The following is a 22,758-nucleotide window of genomic DNA, read 5'->3' on the forward strand; positions in this document are numbered from 1 at the left end:
AGTGTTCAACCTCCTTATTTCTCCGAATAGTGGTTCCAGTGCTTCTGCCCAAAAGGTTGCCTCTTGTTTATAGAGGACTGGTGGTATTTCAACTGGGTTGGGAGCACCTTCTCTCCTTCCCTTTCCTATTTGCCGTTGGATGGTATTGATATGGTTCATTTGCAAGTCCTCAGTTGGTGGGTTTCCTCCTAGTTTCCTAAGTACGCTAAAGTTACTTGCAGCCAGTCCTTGATAATAGTTTGGCCTTCTGGTACTTTTTGAGATTCTTGAGAAAATATCATGATTTGAAATGTTTTCTGTGGCCTGTATAAACTGCTGATATTCATAGAGCTTTTTTGGAGGTGGCTTTTCCTTTTTGAAATATTTTGTTTTATTTCCCTGTCCCACTCCAATATCATTCCCTTTCGAGGAACCCTTTGATTATAAAAATCTAGCTGGGCACATCGCAGGGATCAAATCCGGAACTAGTTACTTTTCAAATGATTACTCAGTCACATCGCCAGACCACCATTTGCTAGCTTTCCAACATAAAACACCACAAAGCAACACACCTAAACCCACATTAAAGGCATTTATCTATTTACTGTGGTACAAACTCAATTTCGAATACTTAGAAACACAACTCACATCCAACACAGAGCTAGACACAATAAATTGTAAGTGGCTACATGATGCTTTTGATATCCTAATACCACGCATATCAACAAAACGGGACAAAAGACAACAGGCACGTTGGAGAAATACAGAAGTAAACGAGATAAAATAGCAAACTAGAAAGAAGCAATGCCCATAGCTCAAAAGAAACAGCAACCAAGGCAAACTTCATTACAGAAATTTAATGGATTACACAAGTTTGCAATCCAAAAAGCTATTTTCAAAAGGTACTATTCAGACAGAATTCAAAATGATAAATGTGCAAATCTTTTTATAAATTTCTCACCGAATTTCATAAACTTAAATGCACAGAAGGAATTCATCCCATTACTCAAGAATTAACTGGCAAATCAACACACAACAAAAGCAGACATGTCGGACTCCTATTTAAAACAAAGGAAAACCACCAGGCACCAACCCATTTCCAAAAATCCCCTCCAAGAGTAGGCTAACCCAGCCTCTACAAACCTTCAACCAAATATCTCAAAGTGAATTTATGGATCTGGTCAAAGCAAGCAGGCCAGACGGCAGCCCTTCCGACGATTGTCCACAACAAATCTTCAAAAACATTCTTTTAACTACCACTGCTGCCACACCAGTAAGAAGAATTATAAATCATTCTTTCATACAGGAATCTTTCCAGAAGACCTAAAAAGGCATACTTATGCCCATTATTAAAGGAAACTAACCTAGACCTGCTTGACCCCTGCAACTGCAGATCAATTACAAATGGACTGTAGATGACCAAACTGAAAGAAAGAGCAGTATTCGCCCAGATGTCACAATTCATTAAAGAGAACTCTATACTTTCTGACTTCCAAACAGAATTCAATCCAGGAAGAGGCACAGAATCTGCCCTCGTCGCCATCTAGGATGACCTTAAAAACACAGGAGATGAACTGGATTGCTGTACTACTTCTCTTGCACCTCTCAATTGCCTTTGACACAGTTGACCATGACATCCTAATACAAGACTCTATGACGCCGGCCCAGAGGGGATTGCTCTCTGCTGTATCAAATTGTCATGTGGTCACATTTTAGGCCTGAGCGGGAACACCGCCATTTTACATGTTCACGTTTTTTTAAACTTGACATCTTTATATAAACATTGATATTTGACATACATTTCATTGTGTGCACATGCTGGATAATATTCTCTGGAATGGCTTTTGCTTACACTTTCACTACGTAGGCATATTATCAAATACCTTGAACATTCTGCACAGGGGCTAAGTTCACTACGCAAAATGTTGTTGCTTGTTGTGTCCTTTCGGCGACAGAGCTATCACAACAGAATCAACAATAGCGGCCTGACTGGGACTTTGGCATGGCAACATGGGTGAAGTTGATTATAAAAACAATGCTACTTCCTTCTTTAGTTAGAGTAGCATTTCACAGGCACTGAGAGGTTACCAAATGCCGAAATCCCAGCCCAGCTGTTTCCTGTTTACCTCTGTGAGAGATGATGGCCACCTCTCCACCAAAACAGGCACACAGAAGATGCATACCCACAGGTAACAGGAAGTTAGATCACCCTACAGGGTTTCTGGCAGATTTACTCACCCTACACAGACTAGGATAGGTAGCACTAGGTAGGAGTACAATAGTACAATATATGCAAAGAAAATCTGAACTTTAAAACAATCCCACAGTGGCTAGCTAAAGGGCAAGGAGCAGAAAGTAAACATTTCTGTTCCTGAAGTTGCCATTATATAATGAAACCAGGAGTGTCGAGGGAACTATCTTAGATGGTCAGAACCTCTTCATTTTGGAAAGTTCTTTCTACATGCCCATTCACTACATGTTTTCTTTGGAACTACCACCTGTTGGTATGATTAAGTGCACGCAGCCTATGCACGTACAGTTTTTGGTCTCTTTTACAAAATTATATATGTATAAGCAAATTCAAGAACCAATGAAAGCCAAAATATATATTACAAAACACATGCAGTATGTAAATTGTTTTCACCTACTTAGCAAAAAGACTAAACATGTTTAACTCTTCCAAATGTGGAAATAAACATAAGTTAAATTGGTTTCAGTATAATCACTAAGTTTGTAAAAGCTTGGTGAATCAAAGTGCATGTAAGTTAACCAGATCATTAATTGGTTCTTGATTTTTGATTCACTTAATAATATTAAGTGCATTCTAAGATTTGCAGTCTTTATCTTCTTCAATTACTGAGAATTATTTGTGAAGTGAAAAACCAAGGCTACCTACATAGTGTTTGGCTTAAGTGCAGTAATAAGACAACACTTTCGGTGACTTATGTTAGTGCTAGAGAGATGAAGGTACTACATTTTACTCTTACATGTATTTAATTTTGTAAAAGACCAAAAGCTGTACGTGTATGAACTGCATGTACTGATGCCAACAAGTGATATTTCCAAAGAGGCCTAATATTGAATTGGCAATGATAATGTTCTTTCCAAAGTTGAGAAATTTTGATTATCTAAGATAGTTCCCTTGCTGCTCTTGGTCTCATGATATAAAGGTAGCATCAGGAACAAAAATGGTTACTGACCCTGTATATATAGACTGATTTAATATAGTTGCAACTGAAATGAATTTCATATGATGTACAGAAGTGAAGTTATGGGTTTTAGTTAGGCCACATGTCAGTATAGATCTCCATTTTGAACAAGATGTATTACATTTCTGTTACTCACTCCTGCTTCCCCCTGCACACATCCTTTTCCCACATGCTTCGCAGAACACAAAGATTATGACATAATGGTTTTTTCCATTGCAGTAGGTGTCTTGTTAGTGCTGGATTTGCTCTGGTGTGAATGTAAGATTCCAAAATATATCTATCTCATTTGGTTCCTTCATCGGTTCCACTGTCTAGGAGAAAGTCTTACTTTCGAAAAGTTTCATATTTGTTTGAACATCTTCGGATGATATTAGCTTAGAGGTTGTTGAATATGTGTTTTAGAAATGGGATGGTGTTTGTGTTTAGATATTGACTTATATTACTCTTGTGTTTTGATTTGCTAAAATAATTATACTATTGCTCATACCACAATGATTATGCAACTCCTAATTTGCTATGTAATATTTGTGTTTAAGAAACCCTTTATTTTAGCAGTGAAACACTAATTTTCATGAGCTTTCCTGTGCTGCCTGAGTTTCTTATGATTTTCAGACGTAGAATATTTTCAGATTTTTATGTTACATGCTTTGTGTAACTATCAATGTGAGTTCTTTTATAGCACTGACTTTGTACAGCATATTTGGATTTTTTATATAAAACCTTTTACATTTTTAATGATCTAGAACTCAATTATTGTGTGGTAGCCATTATTTATTTAACTAATCTTACTCTGCTAATTGATTTTTGGGGAGGTGCCTTAACACAGAGACACACTGCCTCATGAAATTGAAGTTTAACACTGTCTTCTATCCAGTAAACTGATTGCAGTAAATTTCACAGCGTCCACATTTTGGGGTACGGTTTTACTCTCACACCACTCAGAAGCAATAGGATGTTGCTGAGCAGGTCAGTAGCCACAAGGGGGCCCAGCAGGGCCTAGCCCTCCAATAGGTGTGCCTGACCCCCTAAATCTGAGGCCAGTATATTGCTAAATGAACCTTTACATGAGTTTACATATGTGTCCTTATGTATTAGCCAGCCTTTTGTTCTGGTATGCTTACAGTTTAGATTTTACTCTGGGGGTTGACATAGCTTGATTCATTTCAGAGTGTGCCCTCTGCCCATGGTGTCTATTGCTGTTGTGTTCTAGACACTATGGTGCACCGCCTTAACTCAGGCAATAAGGGTAGGGGGGTACCACAGTAGCTGAGAAGATTTGTTCATCTGGATTCGATGCTAGTTATATCAAGTTCACAGTCACACCTCCCTCAAAACTGCACTGGAGAGGGCAGAAGCAAGGTTTGGACACTGTGGAGCGGTGTTGGTTGGTTTGCCTTATTATTTTCTTTTGCGTGGCCTGCTATAGCAGAAGTATATTATGGGAGTCGGAGTAAAGCTGCAGCCACAGCCTGTCCTTGTAGCAAACTTCTGCCAGCCTGAGAGAAAGGCTGCTGCACACAGAAAGGTAAAATATGAATCTAAGATTACGACCTAACAGTGTCCTATACAGACAGGGTGCTGGTTTTAGCGTGAAAGGAATGTTTTTGAGGGGTGGTAGTGGAAGTGCCATCAGAGGTAGGAAGAAATATTGAAATGAAAATATATATTTTGCAAGCCCCTCACATCTGTCTAATGATATCACTGTGTTGTGTAAAAAGGAACTCAGATATGATTCCAGGAAATCAATGCCTTGAACAAATGCCATGGAAACTGTCACATTAACTTTACAAACACAAGACTAAATGAGGAAGTATAAGAGAGTGAGTGTCTGCTGCTTTAACTTGTGAGAAACATACAGGTCACAGCTTACAACAGCAGCAATATCGTTTGGTGAGTTACTGCACCTGTTGCATAGATTTGAGTATTTGAAATATCAAGGTATCGTATTTATTATATGAATTCATGCAGTGTAAAGCCAGATCCGAGGAGAGATGGAGAACAACAGAAAGGAGTTTCTGTGTCAAGTCATTTTTATTTGAATTTAGAATAGAACAGGGCAAAATATAATAATCACCCCAATGTGCCCCAGATATAGATCTCATATACCTGACACAGCAGTTCTGCTGTTTTGAATAAAGCAAGCACTGAAGCATGTGTGCAATTACACAGTCTGCCACATGGGTAATTCATGACCAAGACATCCTACTAAGAACTTTTAGAACAGGAACTAGAGGGAAGAAAGGTTAGTAAGAGGGAAACATAAAATCCAGTGAAGGAGGGATGGGGAGAGGCTTGAAGAAATAATACAATTTGGGGTCTTGCATAAATGCAGGAGGTGTAAATGGAGGGAGAAGAAACCACATCAAAATATCACCGATATGCCAGTGCTGCACATCTACCTCTGCCCCAGAACAGCCCCATATAACTTTAGCCTTGACAGTTACACTAAGGAGGATTTACTAAGTAAGCGGTTCTAGTGCAACAGTCTTTGCATTGGCATCCATCTTCGAACTGATAAATGGGAAAATAAGGATCCTCCTACTTCCACTTGTATTTGTCCGAGCCACCTTTTTAAAAATAAGGTCAGAAAAATCCAGGTCACAATGGAACACAATCTCAGTACTGCTCCCACTTTTTCTAGGGAGCTCTCTCTCTGATACAAAATCTATACATGCACGCAATCAGAGTACTACCAGACTACCCAGAGTGGGAAGGTACTCTGAAAGATGCTTCCTTCTTTTCAATCAAAAACCCATCAGCCTGGTATCTATAAACCCTAATGCTGAATTGGTGTCTGATTTTTCAGTTCCTCAATCCTTACTTCCTCTGACCTTACCCCTGTTACCTACCTCAAGCTTAGCCTACATGCCATGTTTTCATATAACTTGTCCACCTGCCACTCCGTTTGCTGTGTTTCGCTAGCAGATATTTAATTGTGGTAGCCATACCTTTCATTTTAGGGTTAAGCAGTCATAGATGAAAGTGTTTTCAACTTTGTCCAGCTTTTTTAAGATAGTGTCTGTCCCTCTGTCAGATCACACTGATAGTTGTCTTATTGATACCATCACTTCCCATCCCGTTCTTCCTGCAAGAGGGAGTCTGTGAAAAGGGGACTCTTCTTCTTACTTTAAATTTTTTTCTACATTATGTCATTGTAGATGGTGTATACTGCTGTCAAAAAGGCATCAGAGAAGTCCTGGTTTGCTCCCACCTTCAACCCGCTGTGCTGTACAGGTCTGCACTGATCCAACTACAAGCTGAATCCAGTAGCCATTTTAGGAATTGCCCCTTCCTCCATTAGCTGCTGGTAGTGCGCCTACACCTGAGGCTGCAACAGTCCTTCTCTCTCACAAGTACTACCAGTGTCTCTAAAAATTCATGTTTCCCAAGCTCCACCATGCCATCCTCTCCAACTTCAAGAGAGAGCATTTCCAACACCACAAATTCAGTAGCCTAGAACCGACCACTCTATGTGGCAACTGTCATCGCCTTAGAGGCGCTGGTAGCCAAACAATGGCAATTACCATAAGTAGCTCAAAAAGAAGCAGCAACTCAGCACACAACCAGGCTCGGCCCCTCTCTAGAGACCAGTTTAATGACAGTAGGAGCATCTCAACCACTACACCATGGCAAATATATTTTGTAACTGTCTTGTAATTGCTTTTATATGGTGCTTCACACCTTTGATTAGTCACCAAAGCACATCGGCGGACAGACCAGATGCTGCATGATTGGGAGTGCTTGGTTCAAAGCTTGTTGAATTGCTGTGTCTCCTACCTGGGAAATTCTACCGTTTTGTGAATGACTCACCAAATTAGGTGCTGAAACCTAAATCGGATTAAGAGCACAAGTTGTGTACTGGAGGAGAGACAACTGAGAGTTGGTATGCACATGATGTAAATTAATTTATAGTGCTGCAACCTAAATCAGATTAGGAGCACTAATAGCGTAGCAATGCATTGTATTACAGTACGAACATAAAACAATCATTTTCTACTCCACAAAAGCAACAGAGGGCAACCTAAATTGTATGTACTGGATGAAGGGAATTAAAGGAAGTTGCATTGTAATACTTGTCCCTGCAAAAAGACATATATTGGGCAAACCACCCAGTTGGTCAAGAAACGTATCCTGCAACACAAATCACGAATTAAGTGTAAAACTTCAGGGGCTCCTTTAGTCCAGCATTTTGAAACCCATCGACATTCAGAGGATGACATAATCTGGTCAGTGCTTTGTGTACTTGAGAAAACGAGACCAGAAGAGATTGAATCCAAACTGAATAGATTAGAAGCAAGACTGATCGAAAAATACAAAACAGCGGTTACAGGTTTAAATGAAAAAGATGAAATTTGGTCTTTATTATAATGATGAGATGAATTGGAAATGTAATGCACTGTAGTTCTGTTCCTTGATGTAACATGCAATGATACTACTAATATATAAAAAAATAATAAAAAAATAAAAAAATGAATGTATTATTTAGAATGTGAGGAGCGACTGACTACTTAAGACTGTAAATATGTAATTACACGGGTTTGGAACGGGTTACACCAAGGGTAAAATACCACTCATTATAAGCACCATTTTAAGGAGGATAGCAGTTGACAAGATAAAGTCCCTCCTTTGTGTTGTTACTTTCAACTAGGAAGTACATGGAACATAGAGTCCTTTCTCAATGTTGACTTTAGCATCCCGGTAAAGATTAGTCCGTTTTTAATGTCTCTGAAACATAGAGGCGGGGAGCATTTAAACAAAGCAGCCAGAACGACGAGTACATCGCCTGTGCAGGAAGAGACACACATATAAAGCAGAGAAACGTAAGTGTCCGTTTAGCCACCGTTTATTTTCTCGGCAGCATTTGCCTCCAAACTGTGAAGCTGACGAGCGTGGGATGTGTTATTGTATTTATACAGACTCCGGGGATAAAGCAAGGCCACATCAGCTGGGTCGAGTGCACGTTTGAAAGTAAAAAATTGAGTTTAAAAACGAAGAGGCGGTCGGCTATAAGCAAAGTAAGTTTGTCCCCTGATTGTTATAAACGCGAGATATGTCCGCCGGACTCTTTAGATATCCGTTGAAGAATTCATTTAACAGGATGACTGAGGCATTGTTTATGACCTCTTTTTCAGACGCTGTCGGGGAGAGATTTATACCATCCATGTACCGGCAGCCCATTAGCTTAATCCACGATCTTGGTAAGGAACAGATCAGCTAGGACTGCGATTTTTTGCAAGTATTAAACACGGGTTGTTCCCTGTAATAAATAAATTACAACATACACTCTTTACATAGATATAAACCAGGATTAGAAATATTAGAAGGAAACCAGAGTTAACATGAAGAAGACTCCCGGCCTCAGATGACCTTTAACCCGGTAATTATGATGCCTACGATATAACTTAAAGCGTGCATATAAAAGTAAAAAAAGATATAGAAATAATGAATATAGTTGGTGTTAACAACTAGAGTACAGAGTATTAGGAAAGTAAAAACGGACTACCCCTATGGGAAGATGATCTCCTCAGGTCCTTGTGTAACAATTATTGGGCACAATGGTCAGTCTGCTCACAGGAATAATATACAAAAAAAGTGTGTACATACAAAATGTTGATATGTAGATATGTAGATAGGTACTTGTGTTATTAATTTGTGGGTACCATAAATGATGTCTGTCCCCCCCTTTTTTTAATTAATTCTTTCTTACTTGTAGAGATGGATTACGAATAGCCCTAGTCCTGAAGAGGCCAGAATTGATTGGCTGAAACGCGTCGACTTGAAAGAGACACCAGATAAAAAAAATTCTTTGATTAGTTTAAATAATTTGTTTGGGGACTTAAAAAGATACTGGGTTTGAATAATACATACCTGTTGTTCCCTCACAGAAGTCTGTTTGATCTCTATAGGAATGTCGGGTTTATTTTTTCAGTGAGACATCCTAATTTAGAAACGAAGGGCTTTTCTGGTATATATATAAAGAATATATGTATATACAAATGTGTTTGAAATTGATATAAAAAATCCTTTCATTTGATAAAATAAAAAAATCATTCAGTAAAATTCTAAGGCGTGTGTTGGTTCATGACGAGACATGAGATTGTATGAAAAATATATAAATTGTGGTCACAGTAATATAATACTAAATAGGGGATATTTTGTCCTTATCTCCTATTATTACAACCAAGAATATAAACCATAGAACCAGGGTACCAGTTTCTTATCATTTGAGTCTTCTTTACCCAGGTACCTTTGGGTTAATGGGTTCCCCCTGTCCTATATAAAGTATTTTATGACACTTTTTTAAGTGTGAGGGTTTTGATTAGTCCCAGAGAGGACTACCTTAGACTACATTTATTGAGTCTAAAAGGGCCGTTAATTTGCTATCTCATGTTCTGATTGACCCATACATCCTTATGATAAAATAAAATCTGTTGTATAGTGTAGATATAGGATTTATGTTGTATATATTATAACAAATATAGATGCTAGTGGAGACAGACATTTATTTTAAGTGGAATAATGTATACTACAAATTCAAAGTGATTTATTGCATGAAATGTCGGAACCGATAACAGTGAGTTACAGTCAGGATGAAATAGAGGCCATCTTACAAAAGACCCCATCATTATTTAGTGGGAATCAGCCTGTGACATTAGCTACTAATTTGGATAAAATTGAAAAACTAAAACAGTTAAAAAAGAAAAATATACGAACGCAGTTACATGCGAAAGTCCTATCCGAACATCTGACAAGTAAAACAATTCCTGTGGGATTACAGGTAAAAAATGTCCCTGTTATATTTGTTGGAGACAAAACATATTTGAACAGATTTGGGGGAGTAGGTACAAAATGCTCCATAGACTGGATGGTACTATCAGTGGAAACAGCTCTGAGACTAAATGAAGAAGAGCTGATTGAAATAGATAACCTAGAAAAGGAGATACTAGGAGACACCACTATTAAGGACTCTAAACAATTGTTGGAAGCTGTGGAGAAAACTATTGCTGAATTCACAGCACACAATACAAATTTAAAAATTACTAAAGTAGGCAAGGCTATTAAGAACTTTAAATTAGAAGAGGTATATCCATATCTAAAAGAGGATTTATTTGTGAATAACAACCCAAGTGCGCTTAACTTGCAATACAGAGGCAGATCTAGAAATAAATTTATCACCTTCTCCGAAAGTTCATCAGATTCTGACCAAGGGGCATACAGTGGCTTTTATCCATACGCCCAATACGCCCAATACCCAATACCCTATCCTCCTTTTTTAGGCAGAGGCAGGTTTCGACCAAGGGGAGGGGGTGGCAGATGGAGAGGGCTCAACCAGCAAATGAGGATGCCCCAGCCACAGGGGATGTATCCACAGCAGGAACAATACCAGAACCAGGAGACAGAACCCTTCAGGACAAGGAAGAAAACGTACAGACGTTAAGCTTGATAAATAAGAACAATGAAAGAAACCTGATGCCTATTTACAACTTGTCGGAGTATACTCCGACTGAAACAGAGATAGCGATCCTAAGTAAGGGGTTATCATTTGTACCAACAAACCTACAGAACCCTATAGAAACTAAAAAAGAAATATTGACTTTCCTAAGGAAAATTAGACTTCAGGCTTTTTTCCTGGAAAGAGAAGCCCAAGAAACAACAAATATTAGTGGTTTGAAAAATAAATCCAAATTTCTACCAGAAAGTGTGTTACTTCCACCAGATGTCCTGGTATTTGAAGATGTAGTTTTGCGTGAACTTGATGAGTTGCAGTCCAAAAAAACTTTTTATAATGCCAATTGCAGTAAAATGGAAAAAATAGCACTAAAAAATCTATCACAAAATGCGGCCTTAATTATAAAGCCCGCGGATAAAGGAGGCGGAATTGTGTTGTGGGATGTGGTTAAATATGGCCAAGAAGTAAATAGACAGTTGTCTAATCAGACACATTATAGAAAACTAGAGACCAACCCTACAGTAGGGCTAAAAGAAAAAATCTTCGCTATCACCAAAGAGGGCCTAGATCAAGGTTGGTTGTGCAAAAAAGAATTTGACTTCTTAAATACAGAAGATAATAAAACACCTAACATTTATGTACTGCCAAAGGTGCACAAGTCAACAATAAACCCCCCGGGAAGGCCCATAGTGTCGGCCTGTGGTTCTTTATTAGAACCCTTGGCCAAATATATAGATTTTTTTCTAATTCCAATTGTCAAACAAACAAAATCATACATAAGAGACACTATGGACTTCATATCTAAAATTTAAAAATTACCATTTAACGAAGAGATGCAATTGCTAGGGTCATTTGACATAGAATCGCTGTATACAAATATACCGCAAGATGAAGCAATAGCGGTGATGACAAGTGTACTAAATGCAAGAGAGAGACCACATCAAGTCCCTACAGAATTCATTGTAGCTTTGGCCACTATCTGTTTAAAAAATAATTTTTTTTATTTCAAAGGTCAACTCTATTTACAAACATCAGGAGTGGCGATGGGATGCAGCTTTTCACCGGAAATAGCAAACCTGGTGATGTCCGAATTTGAAAATAAATTAATCTATAGCGACACCAATCCTTTCAAAAGCTGTATAAAAATATGGTGTCGTTTTATAGACGATATTTTCTTAATTTGGGAGGGAAATGTCACCCAATTACAGGACTTTCACAATTGGCTCAATTCCCGCACATTGGAATTTAACTTCACTATGGCACATCACCAAAAGAAATTGAACTTTCTAGATGTTTATGTACAGGCCAATGATGGAGAACTAGAAGTTAGTCTATATACGAAACCAACAGACCGCAACACGTTGCTACATTTCTCCAGCTGTCATCCCAGAACCTTAAAAGAAAATTTGCCGTATGGGCAATTTCTGAGGATAAAAAGAAATTCCAGTAGGAAAGAAGACTATTTCGCGAGTGCTGAACTCTTGAAAGAAAAATTGGTTAACAGAGGTTATCCACGGAAGTTAGTAAAAATGCCCTAAAAAGAGCGTGGTTTACCCCGAGGGAAAATCTATTAACACCAAAGATAACAGAAAAGGAATCTCCCTTAACATGCGTTTTGACATTTGACCCGAAAGCTCATAAAATAAAAAAGATTATCCAGAAACACTGGAAAATCATAGAACATCTAGGAATCCAAAAACCACTTTTTGCTTTTAAAAAAGGAAAAAAATATACGACAAATGCTTGTGAGAGCCGAGAGAAAAGAGGACAAAAAAATTACCGATTTGAGAGGAATGTTGAAACTACCCCCTGTTATTGGCCACTATAGGTGTTTAAATTGCGTGGCATGTACTCTGACATCAGATTCGAAAGAAATTGAGATTAATGGGTCCACTCATCATCAGAGAAGCTATTCCAATTGCAATACAAGAAACACAATTTATTGTATTACTTGTCCCTGCAAAAAGACATATATTGGGCAAACCACCCAGTTGGTCAAGAAACGCATCCTGCAACACAAATCACGAATTAAGTGTAAAACTTCAGGGGCTCCTTTAGTCCAGCATTTTGAAACCCATCGACATTCAGAGGATGACATAATCTGGTCAGTGCTTTGTGTACTTGAGAAAACGAGACCAGAAGAGATTGAATCCAAACTGAATAGATTAGAAGCAAGACTGATCGAAAAATACAAAACAGCGGTTACAGGTTTAAATGAAAAAGATGAAATTTGGTCTTTATTATAATGATGAGATGAATTGGAAATGTAATGCACTGTAGTTCTGTTCCTTGATGTAACATGCAATGATACTACTAATATATAAAAAAATAATAAAAAAATAAAAAAATGAATGTATTATTTAGAATGTGAGGAGCGACTGACTACTTAAGACTGTAAATATGTAATTACACAGGTTTGGAACGGGTTACACCAAGGGTAAAATACCACTCATTATAAGCACCATTTTAAGGAGGATAGCAGTTGACAAGATAAAGTCCCTCCTTTGTGTTGTTACTTGCAACTAGGAAGTACATGGAACATAGAGTCCTTTCTCAATGTTGACTTTAGCATCCCGGTAAAGATTAGTCCGTTTTTAATGTCTATGAAACATAGAGGCGGGGAGCATTTAAACAAAGCAGCCAGAACGACGAGTACATCGCCTGTGCAGGAAGAGACACACATATAAAGCAGAGAAACGTAAGTGTCCGTTTAGCCACCGTTTATTTTCTCGGCAGCATTTGCCTCCAAACTGTGAAGCTGACGAGCGCGGGATGTGTTATTGTATTTATACAGACTCCGGGGATAAAGCAAGGCCACATCAGCTGGGTCGAGTGCACGTTTGAAAGTAAAAAATTGAGTTTAAAAACGAAGAGGCGGTCAGCTATAAGCAAAGTAAGTTTGTCCCCTGATTGTTATAAACGCGAGATATGTCCGCCGGACTCTTTAGATATCCGTTGAAGAATTCATTTAACAGGCTGACTGAGGCATTGTTTATGACCTCTTTTTCAGATGCTGTCGGGGAGAGATTTATACCATCCATGTACCGGCAGCCCATTAGCTTAATCCACGATCTTGGTAAGGAACAGATCAGCTAGGACTGCGATTTTTTGCAAGTATTAAACACAGGTTGTTCCCTGTAATAAATAAATTACAACATACACTCTTTACATAGATATAAACCAGGATTAGAAATATTAGAAGGAAACCAGAGTTAACATGAAGAAGACTCCCGGCCTCAGATGACCTTTAACCCGGTAATTATGATGCCTACGATATAACTTAAAGCGTGCATATAAAAATAAAAAAAAGATATAGAAATAATGAATATAGTTGGTGTTAACAACTAGAGTACAGAGTATTAGGAAAGTAAAAACGGACTACCCCTATGGGAAGATGATCTCCTCAGGTCCTTGTGTAACAATTATTGGGCACAATGGTCAGTCTGCTCACAGGAATAATATACAAAAAAAGTGTGTACATACAAAATGTTGATATCTAGATATGTAGATAGGTACTTGTGTTATTAATTTGTGGGTACCATAAATGATGTCTGTCCCCCCCTTTTTTTAATTAATTCTTTCTTACTTGTAGAGATGGATTACGAATAGCCCTAGTCTTGAAGAGGCCAGAATTGATTGGCTGAAACGCGTCGACTTGAAAGAGACACCAGATAAAAAAAATTCTTTGATTAGTTTAAATAATTTGTTTGGGGAGTTAAAAAGATACTGGGTTTGAATAATACATACCTGTTGTTCCCTCACAGAAGTCTGTTTGATCTCTATAGGAATGTCGGGTTTATTTTTTCAGTGAGACATCCTAATTTAGAAACGAAGGGCTTTTCTGGTATATATATAAAGAATATATGTATATACAAATGTGTTTGAAATTGATATAAAAAATCCTTTCATTTGATAAAATAAAAAAATCATTCAGTAAAATTCTAAGGCGTGTGTTGGTTCATGACGAGACATGAGATTGTATGAAAAATATATAAATTGTGGTCACAGTAATATAATACTAAATAGGGGATATTTTGTCCTTATCTCCTATTATTACAACCAAGAATATAAACCAGAGAACCAGGGTACCAGTTTCTTTTCATTTGAGTCTTCTTTACTCAGGTACCTTTGGGTTAATGGGTTCCCCCTGTCCTATATAAAGTATCACACCTTTGATTAGTCACCAAAGCACATCGGCGGACAGACCAGACGCTGCATGATTGGGAGTGCTTGGTTCAAAGCTTGTTGAATTGCTGTGTCTCCTACCTGGGAAATTCTACCGTTTTGTGAATGACTCACCAAATTAGGCGCTGAAACCTAAATCGGATTAAGAGCACTAGTTGTGTACTGGAGGAGAGACAACTGAGAGTTGGTATGCACATGATGTAAATTAATTTATAGTGCTGCAACCTAAATCAGATTAGGAGCACTAATAGCGTAGCAATGCATTGTATTACAGTACGAACATAAAACAATCATTTTCTACTCCACAAAAGCAACAGAGGGCAACCTAAATTGTATGTACTGGATGAAGGGAATTAAAGGAAGTTGCATGAAAAGTCCACTTACGAGTGACCTAGAAGGAAATTTGGAAACCCCAACTTTACATATTGTCATAGTAAGTGCTTATTCAAGTCTATCCTTAAGAAATATGGGGTGACCCCAAGCATCCACATGGTACAGGTAGCATGGCAATTTACACTCAGACATGAGCGCGGAACATCGCACTGACAACCATGGTGATTTATTTGATCCACCCATGGGGACCAAACAAGTAAGTAGTAAACAAAGAGAGAGGGAGGGTATCATATGTTGGGTAATACTCCTAGTCCCCTAGGGTTATATATTTTCAAAAACAAAGAAAGGAGTATCCCCAGGACACAGTGTCCTAGTGATCAAATCACGAGGGAGAAAGATGCAGATAAAGAAATAAGTCTTTCTTTATATAAACCCCTCACTCACCAACCTGTGCCACCCAGGTGTGCTATGACGCCTGCAACTGCAGCGGGGCTGGTTTTTGTTTGTGAGTTGTGACAGGAGTGAATTTGGAAAAAGTGATTTTTTAAAAAGGTGTTCAACATGTACTCTTTGCCAATTTTATTCTAGAGTCATGTGACACAGTTAAAAACAAGTGGGATACTTATACTTGCGTATTATGACCAGAAAGTATCAGTGTTGTGTGAATATGGTCAACATGTTTCAACCTTTAGAAAAATTATGAGGTTTTGGTCAGGACCAAAGTGTGATGAGTCTAGAGGTATGCGCACGCTAAGGTGCACCCGTCCCAGACTCAGCTAGATGCTAGACCGTGTACTTACGGTTCGGCGAACTTAAAGCCTTCTGTGTAAGAACAAATGTGTAACTAAATTAAGTTGAACCCCATGGATCCCGTGGGGGGGCCTTTTATGTGAGCATTTTCTCTAAGTTCTGCGGCTCGCCGGAAACCTGTCTTCCTACCACACGGAGTCCTGGGCACCAAACAAGTAAGTCACAGGAATGCACAAGAGGTACACATGGATGTTACATGCAAACTAACACACAGTCAGAGGTGTTGCTCTGTATTTGCAGCCATGGTACATGATCTGAAGAGTCCACCACTGAATGCTTTGGTTACATGCTACCAGGTCATAATCAGGCATGTAGGCAAACAAAGGAGACAAACAAATGTGTCAATTCACAACAAAACAATATAGCCCAAATGTCCAGCTCCTAGAAGTCATGTGTAGTCTGTTATCATACCCAAAGAACAGCATCACGCAGGTTGCAGTACGTGCCTAAAAGGATAAGCATTGTATAGATACCACCCAGGCGCACCAGGCAAGCAACTCATACTCAAGCATCAAATACCAACTGCCAGAGTTAATCCCTTTAGAATCTATCTAGGATAGACTGAGGAGCCACTCACAGGTATGCACTGGTTGCAGGTAGCCATGGTGTAAACTCTATGGAGACAGTTAGTGAGCAACCAGATGATAACAGGCTGGTGGATATTTGGTGCTACACTCGATAATAGTGCTGATAATATAGCAGTGTAGTGTAAGGAATGGAAGGTATATGATTTGTAGGTTAGATAAGGTGAAGGAGAAATTGAAATGTAGGCAATTTCCCCAAATAGGGAAAGAACTGAAAGGAAGATGGCATTACCTTCCAGACCATCATCTGCAAGACTGAGCTAGAAATATTGAGAACAGAGGTAATATCAATGGTTGGAAATGTCACCTGGTCTTTGCCAAGCAAAACAAAAAAAAAGAGTAGACCTGTTGCAGTGTCAACATCTTTTAAATTACTTTAATTGAAATATCCTTGTGACTTTGTGATTTGATGTCAAAGAGTAGCATCTCTGGCAATGGGTAATTGAGTGGTGGTCCTAGTCGCCTCTCCTATCTGGCTTTGTTATAATCATCTAAGTAACAAAATACAAGTGAAGTCTTAGGAAAGAAAGGTAATAAGCACGGTGTTAAATGTAGACATTTTTCCAGCATCAACTCTTGCAGTGTCATCAGGCCTTCGTGCACATTAATAACTACATTCATATTCCCTGCCGGGTGGGGGGAGTTATGGTTGGTCTGAAGGAGCATTTCAGAAGTTTAAGGTGACAGCCTGCTGTCCCTGGAGTAATGCTGATCTGCGGGGAACACCCAACACAGACATTGTCCAAAATAATGCAGAACCCCTAACCTACCTTTCAAACTAAGAATGCATTTATTAGGGGGTGGCTACCCATGTCCCCATAAAGATATGCCCCTCTAAGTATCCTTTATTGTATGTGAAAGCAGATTGTCCACTGCCACATCCCTCCAGAAGTGATCTGAGGAAACCTGGGACACTGCCACCTTTGCTTTAGTCCTTGAGCTGCCTGGTGGTGTCAGAACGTAGATACACAGTGTTTGCTTCCTATTACAACATGATCAGGATTGGATGGAAAGTGGGCGTATGACGAGGGTGTAGACAACAGGACTTTGTTTTCTATGTTTTGTGGGTGGGGGGGGTTTGTGTTAAAAATAATAGTCTAGTCTTAGCATACCAAGTATTGTAGACTAAAAAGCCAGAAATGTTGCGAGATAACACAAATGATACAGAGACACTTAGAAACTAATTCTCAGCTACATATTTCAGTTTCTACAGACCCTGAATTATTGAGTTCTCAAAACTTCTGACTCAGATGTGTCTGGTTCTAGTGTTTGAGTAGCTGTAGGCAGCCGTTGTACCTGGCCCCCGCTAGCTCTCATACTTCAATATGGGGTAGCAGAAAAACCTTCAAGCAGCTAAAGTTAAATGACTGTACCTTCCTGTAACCCCTGCCGCCCCCCTCCAGGACACCCATGTGCCAAAAGAAAGGACTGGTAACATTTACCACCTGCTGGTAGAAAAGATCCCCAGATGTGCACCGTTTTTTTCTTTAAAGCGAGAGAAAACCTTGCAGAATTGGACCGCTCATTACTGGGTCTGCATGTTATTCTCAATTCCAAGGGGAACACTCAGGGGAGATACCGGTCTGTATTGTAAATTCCATTCCTGTTATCTCCCTGCAGAGGAACTTAGAATAATGTCCTTTGTGGTTTAATGATTTAGAGAAGTTTTGTACTTTAGCAGAGTCCCGACTTGATTATAGGCACAGTCGGCAGATCTATATGAAGTGCCTATGCAAGAGACTATCCACTTTTGATAAGTCTGAGGAATATATCCTGCTGATACCTTAGATGTTGTCCAATGTGCATACAATAGAGGCCATCCTACATACTGTGTACATTTAACAGTGCATCATGTAGCCATTGGGCAGATTGACAGAATTGTATCTCATAATCGATCCAGTGTAATTAAAGCTATTGCCTCTATATACAGAGACCTCATGCGGATATGGTGGCACTGCGGACCTCTGACCAAACGTTCAGCCCATAGGTTGCCTACCAACAGTTTGGAATCCTAACTATCAACTTTTGGAGTGAGAAAGAGCTCATTGACAGTGATATTTTAATAGGAAGATGGCAACAAAATTATTGATTTTAAATATTTGATATAGCGCGGACATAGCCACAAGCAGCAGCAGAGGGCTTTGCAAAGATCATTTTTATTTTGGCAGAAACATAAATAGCAGGAGATTCCATGCATAGTACAGTCTTATGTTTGGGGTTTTGATGACACCAGATTAAAGAAACCCAGATTTTGTGTTGGGGAAGTAGGTGGGCCATTATAATTGGGAGTACACCCTGTTCAATTATTCTTTTCTCATTTTTATATTGACATTTTGCAGCTATTTACAATTTAAGTTACACGAAGAAAAGTGTAGTCCCTCAGAATCGCACAACAATTTGTCCAACTGAGAATTGAGAATCCCCCAAGATGCTCTGACTGTACCCTTGTAGATTTGTGTATATATCACAGTTAGATTTGACCGAAATGTGTTAAAATGCAGCATTTTCCATATTAAAAAAAATCTTTAAAGGTGAATAGTTTTATAATAAAAAACAATATGATAGGAAATGCATTGTGTGCATTGAAACCCAAGGACACTTTTTTTTACAACCATTCATCTGCCATATGCCCAAGATCATTACTGGGCCTGAACTTTTAGGTTGGTGTCATCATTTGGGGCCATGCCCTCCCAAACATATATTCCTAGTTACTGCCCTCCTGCTGAGAGGCTTTACGTGGGATATGTGCCATTCCTGTGATGTCACTAAGGTATCAAATGGTGACTGATTCCAACATTAGTGCTTGATTTTAGTTAATTGTTGTCAATGAAGCCTGGGGTGAGGGAATCGATGAGTACTACAACAAAGGGTGGTGACAAAAGAGAGGGATAGGGAGTTGTGTAAACAGCACATAGGTTACTACAAGTGTTACACATACTCATTCATCTCTAGATAAACCGCAATGCAGGCCACAGGACATATCATGCCTACAGTTGTTGGAAACAGGCAACTTTTTAGTATATTGCAAGAATACACTTTTTCCTCTTCTATGTGTCTCTATATCAAGCAAGACACAACGAAGTGGAAATTCTCGCCTCACTGCCTGGGCAGAAATAAGCTTTAATGTGAAAGTACCGCAAAAAGAAAAATAATTATATGATGTTATCTATGCACAGTTTACAGACGTTTTATGACGTCTCAATTACAAAATGAGTTTCACAGCTTTCTATATTTTTTTGTAATACAACTTAAATTAAAATGTAGCCCCTAACAGCCATAAATGTTAATTCTGCCCAAATATTAAGTAACAAGAAAAGATAAGACTATGTCCAAGCAGATTACACGCTTCCCGGGAAAGTGACTAAAGTCGCATTTTACTTCTCGCATGATTTGTAGAAAATCACTTATTTCGAAAATTGCTTTCAACCTACAGGAATCTACCAACAAGCTAGTAGTTTGTCCCACGATCTACGTGTGATGATGTGTCCACGTAGATAGTTTACATTAATATGTAAATATTTCGTACCCATATTGCTGCACAGGATGGACACAGAGGTTTCTTTTCAAGTTGTGAAATGAAAAAGCCCTCTGTTTTCACAATATTCGTATTTCTACAATTAAGTTTGTTCAGTCCTTGCATAATTGTGTTTCATGTCAAAGTCAAATCTTTAATGTTTAGCTACTACAAGCCATTTCATTTTAAATAGCGTACCTCAATAAAAAGGGAAGGACAGGTAGGGATTAAAAGTGCATATTGCAGCACCACTCTAATGGAAAGCTATAAAATTGATAGCATAAACATTAAAACCAATAAAAGCTCTCAGGATGGTCGGCAAGGAAATTTCTTACGGGCCCTATCGATAGCCTAGTCTGTCTTTGCTCCCGAAGGGTGCTGTTGTCTTAAATAGAGAGAGCTTCTGTTTTAAAATGTTCGCAAATTTGGCATATCTCCCCAATGCCACTGAGGACATGCTAATAAAGCAAATAATGGATCCCTGTGGCATGTGTGTGTGCACTCTCGGTCAAAAAGACTGGTTTGAGCAAAAGTCTCATTTGGTGTTTCATATCTTTTAAGCTAGTTCTTTTCATACCTCTTTTAGAAACGTGTGCATTTTATCACTAACTAGTTCATGTTTGAGTCGGGCTGTATATGTTCATTATTAAACGTTCTGACTGGCTTTAATTAGAGCAAAATCATGTATGATTGTATACACTTCCAATTTCTCTCCCACACAGCATCAATTAGGTATGTACCATTCCAAATTAAAGTGATGCACAGGTGATTTCTAACATCAAAAACAGGTTTTGACAAATACAACCACTTCCCACAAGTTACCAGAAGTTCCATAACCTGATCTTTCTTCATCTTTCTCAACCATTTTACCTCCCTCACTTACAGGACACATTTGAAGTATACATTTGGAAAAGGGAAAAACTATACATTTCAACGTTTCACAACACTGTACACATTAAAACCATGAAGCTGCCTGGTCATTGGTTATGAAAGAGCCATGATGGCATGTGCTGGGTGCATCCCAAAAGAAGACACTAAAGAGTCATGACAATACCAGTGTCCTTATATAAGATGATAAACATGTATCCTACACATCTGTACACATGAAGGAAGTGCATGCAAAACCTTCTGAGCTGACTTACCTTGGGAGGATAGTGAGCCATGGTTGCCCAGTGCCTTTAAGCAAAAGACACACAATTGATGGACGGAATGCGGGACAAATCAAAACATTCACCCCCAGTCAAGAGATCTGGGTTAAATCCATCATTATTTTGCTCACCATGCCACCCCATTTTAGACCTGGCCATATGCAAATCAGTCTTGACCCCGTGCCTCATGGGAACATTGCCTTTATCATTGACAATACAATTTGTGGTAACTAACTCTTACTTCACTCATTCATGGTCAGTCCACAGCTTTGCCTTCTCTGGGGCTGCCAGTAAACAACAGTAACAGTCTCAAAGAGATATGACTTTCTATTGCCACTTCGTGCTGCACAGACAGATGACCCCGTTTGCCCAGAGTGTGCGCAGCTGAAGCCAGTTTTTGATCAACAAAGAGAGGCTCAGAAGAAAAATATCAAAAAATGAAGCACCCGAACACAGAGAACATTGAGTCCTTGAAACATAAGGGCTCATATTTTCTCTCAGCATAAAACAGGGGCTTCTGTTAGCGAAAATCCTAGCGAGTGAGTGCAAAAGCAACTCATTTCTGTACTTCTTGAAACACAACAATCTCATCAAAACGAAAATACAATAGAAATTTCTTTTCTGACACAGACGGGTTTAAGCTTACGTATAAAATAGGCAAAAAACAAACATGTCTCAAAGAAATTCATTACAAGCAAAGGTACGTTATTAACTTATGTTCATATTCCCGAAAACGTCGTAAAGCAAAGTTATGTCCATAGTTATATATTTTCTATATTCCAAAAGCTTGGTATTGATGTGAGCGGATCCCGTTTGCTACCACAAATCTAGCTCCAGAATCTCTCTCACACACACACAGCAAGAGAGGTGCAGCGCCACTCACCTTTAGGAAGTTTTTCTGCCGAACACAGCACGGCCAGGGCAAGGATTTGGAGGACTGGAATGTTTGCAACGTCTCTCATGGTGAATCCCGCGCAAAGAGTGTCTAGAACCAGGGGGCCACACTCCGTCTCTTTTTCATTTTGAAAGCATGATTTGGCAACCCGTTTCTCGCAGCTCCCGACCCCGGCTGCTGCAGGCCCTGCCGGGGCTAAGTATATTCAGGAATTCTCCGCCTTGGCCGCAGTGACAGACAAGAGCAGCTGTCCGCAGGCACTAATGTCAATGTGAAAACACAGGGCTTATGGAAGAAGGGAAAGCAAATCCCAGCAGGATATTTTGTGGAGGGGACGAGGAGGACGGCTTGGAGCACAATGTGGCTACTCTACACTGGCGAATGCGCAACTGTAGGCTTGTAGCCCGCACTGTTGCTTGCGTAGGAACAAGAGCTTTCTCCTTCACACACCTGCCGCATGTGTGACTGTTATTTAAGTTACTTTCGCCCCTTCCGTTTTTGTTACCACTTTCGAACTGTATTCTGTTCATAAACTGGAACAAACCACCTGTCAGCTGTCACAGGCTGTTGTTTGCGGTTATTTTCGTGGTGTAACCTGGATGAAAAGCTTTTGCGCCCGGCCTTCTTAGCTGCTGATACCACTTCGATAAA

General features: G+C 39.2%; 1 protein-coding gene across 1 annotated transcript in view; it reads right to left on the bottom strand.

Annotated features, from left to right (window-relative positions):
- MUSK (muscle associated receptor tyrosine kinase) overlaps positions 1–22,489 on the bottom strand; it is a 707,615-nt gene extending 685,126 nt beyond the window's left edge. The window contains exon 1 of the mRNA XM_078676695.1: positions 22,096–22,489. Within this exon, the coding sequence (XP_078532821.1) occupies positions 22,096–22,174 (79 nt within the window). The 5' untranslated portion in view covers positions 22,175–22,489. The remainder of the gene's footprint in view (positions 1–22,095) is intronic.
- Positions 22,490–22,758: the final 269 nt, after the last annotated feature.

This window comes from Lissotriton helveticus, chromosome 2_1, assembly GCF_964261635.1.
Source record: "Lissotriton helveticus chromosome 2_1, aLisHel1.1, whole genome shotgun sequence".
Classification (NCBI taxonomy): Eukaryota; Metazoa; Chordata; class Amphibia; order Caudata; family Salamandridae; genus Lissotriton; species Lissotriton helveticus.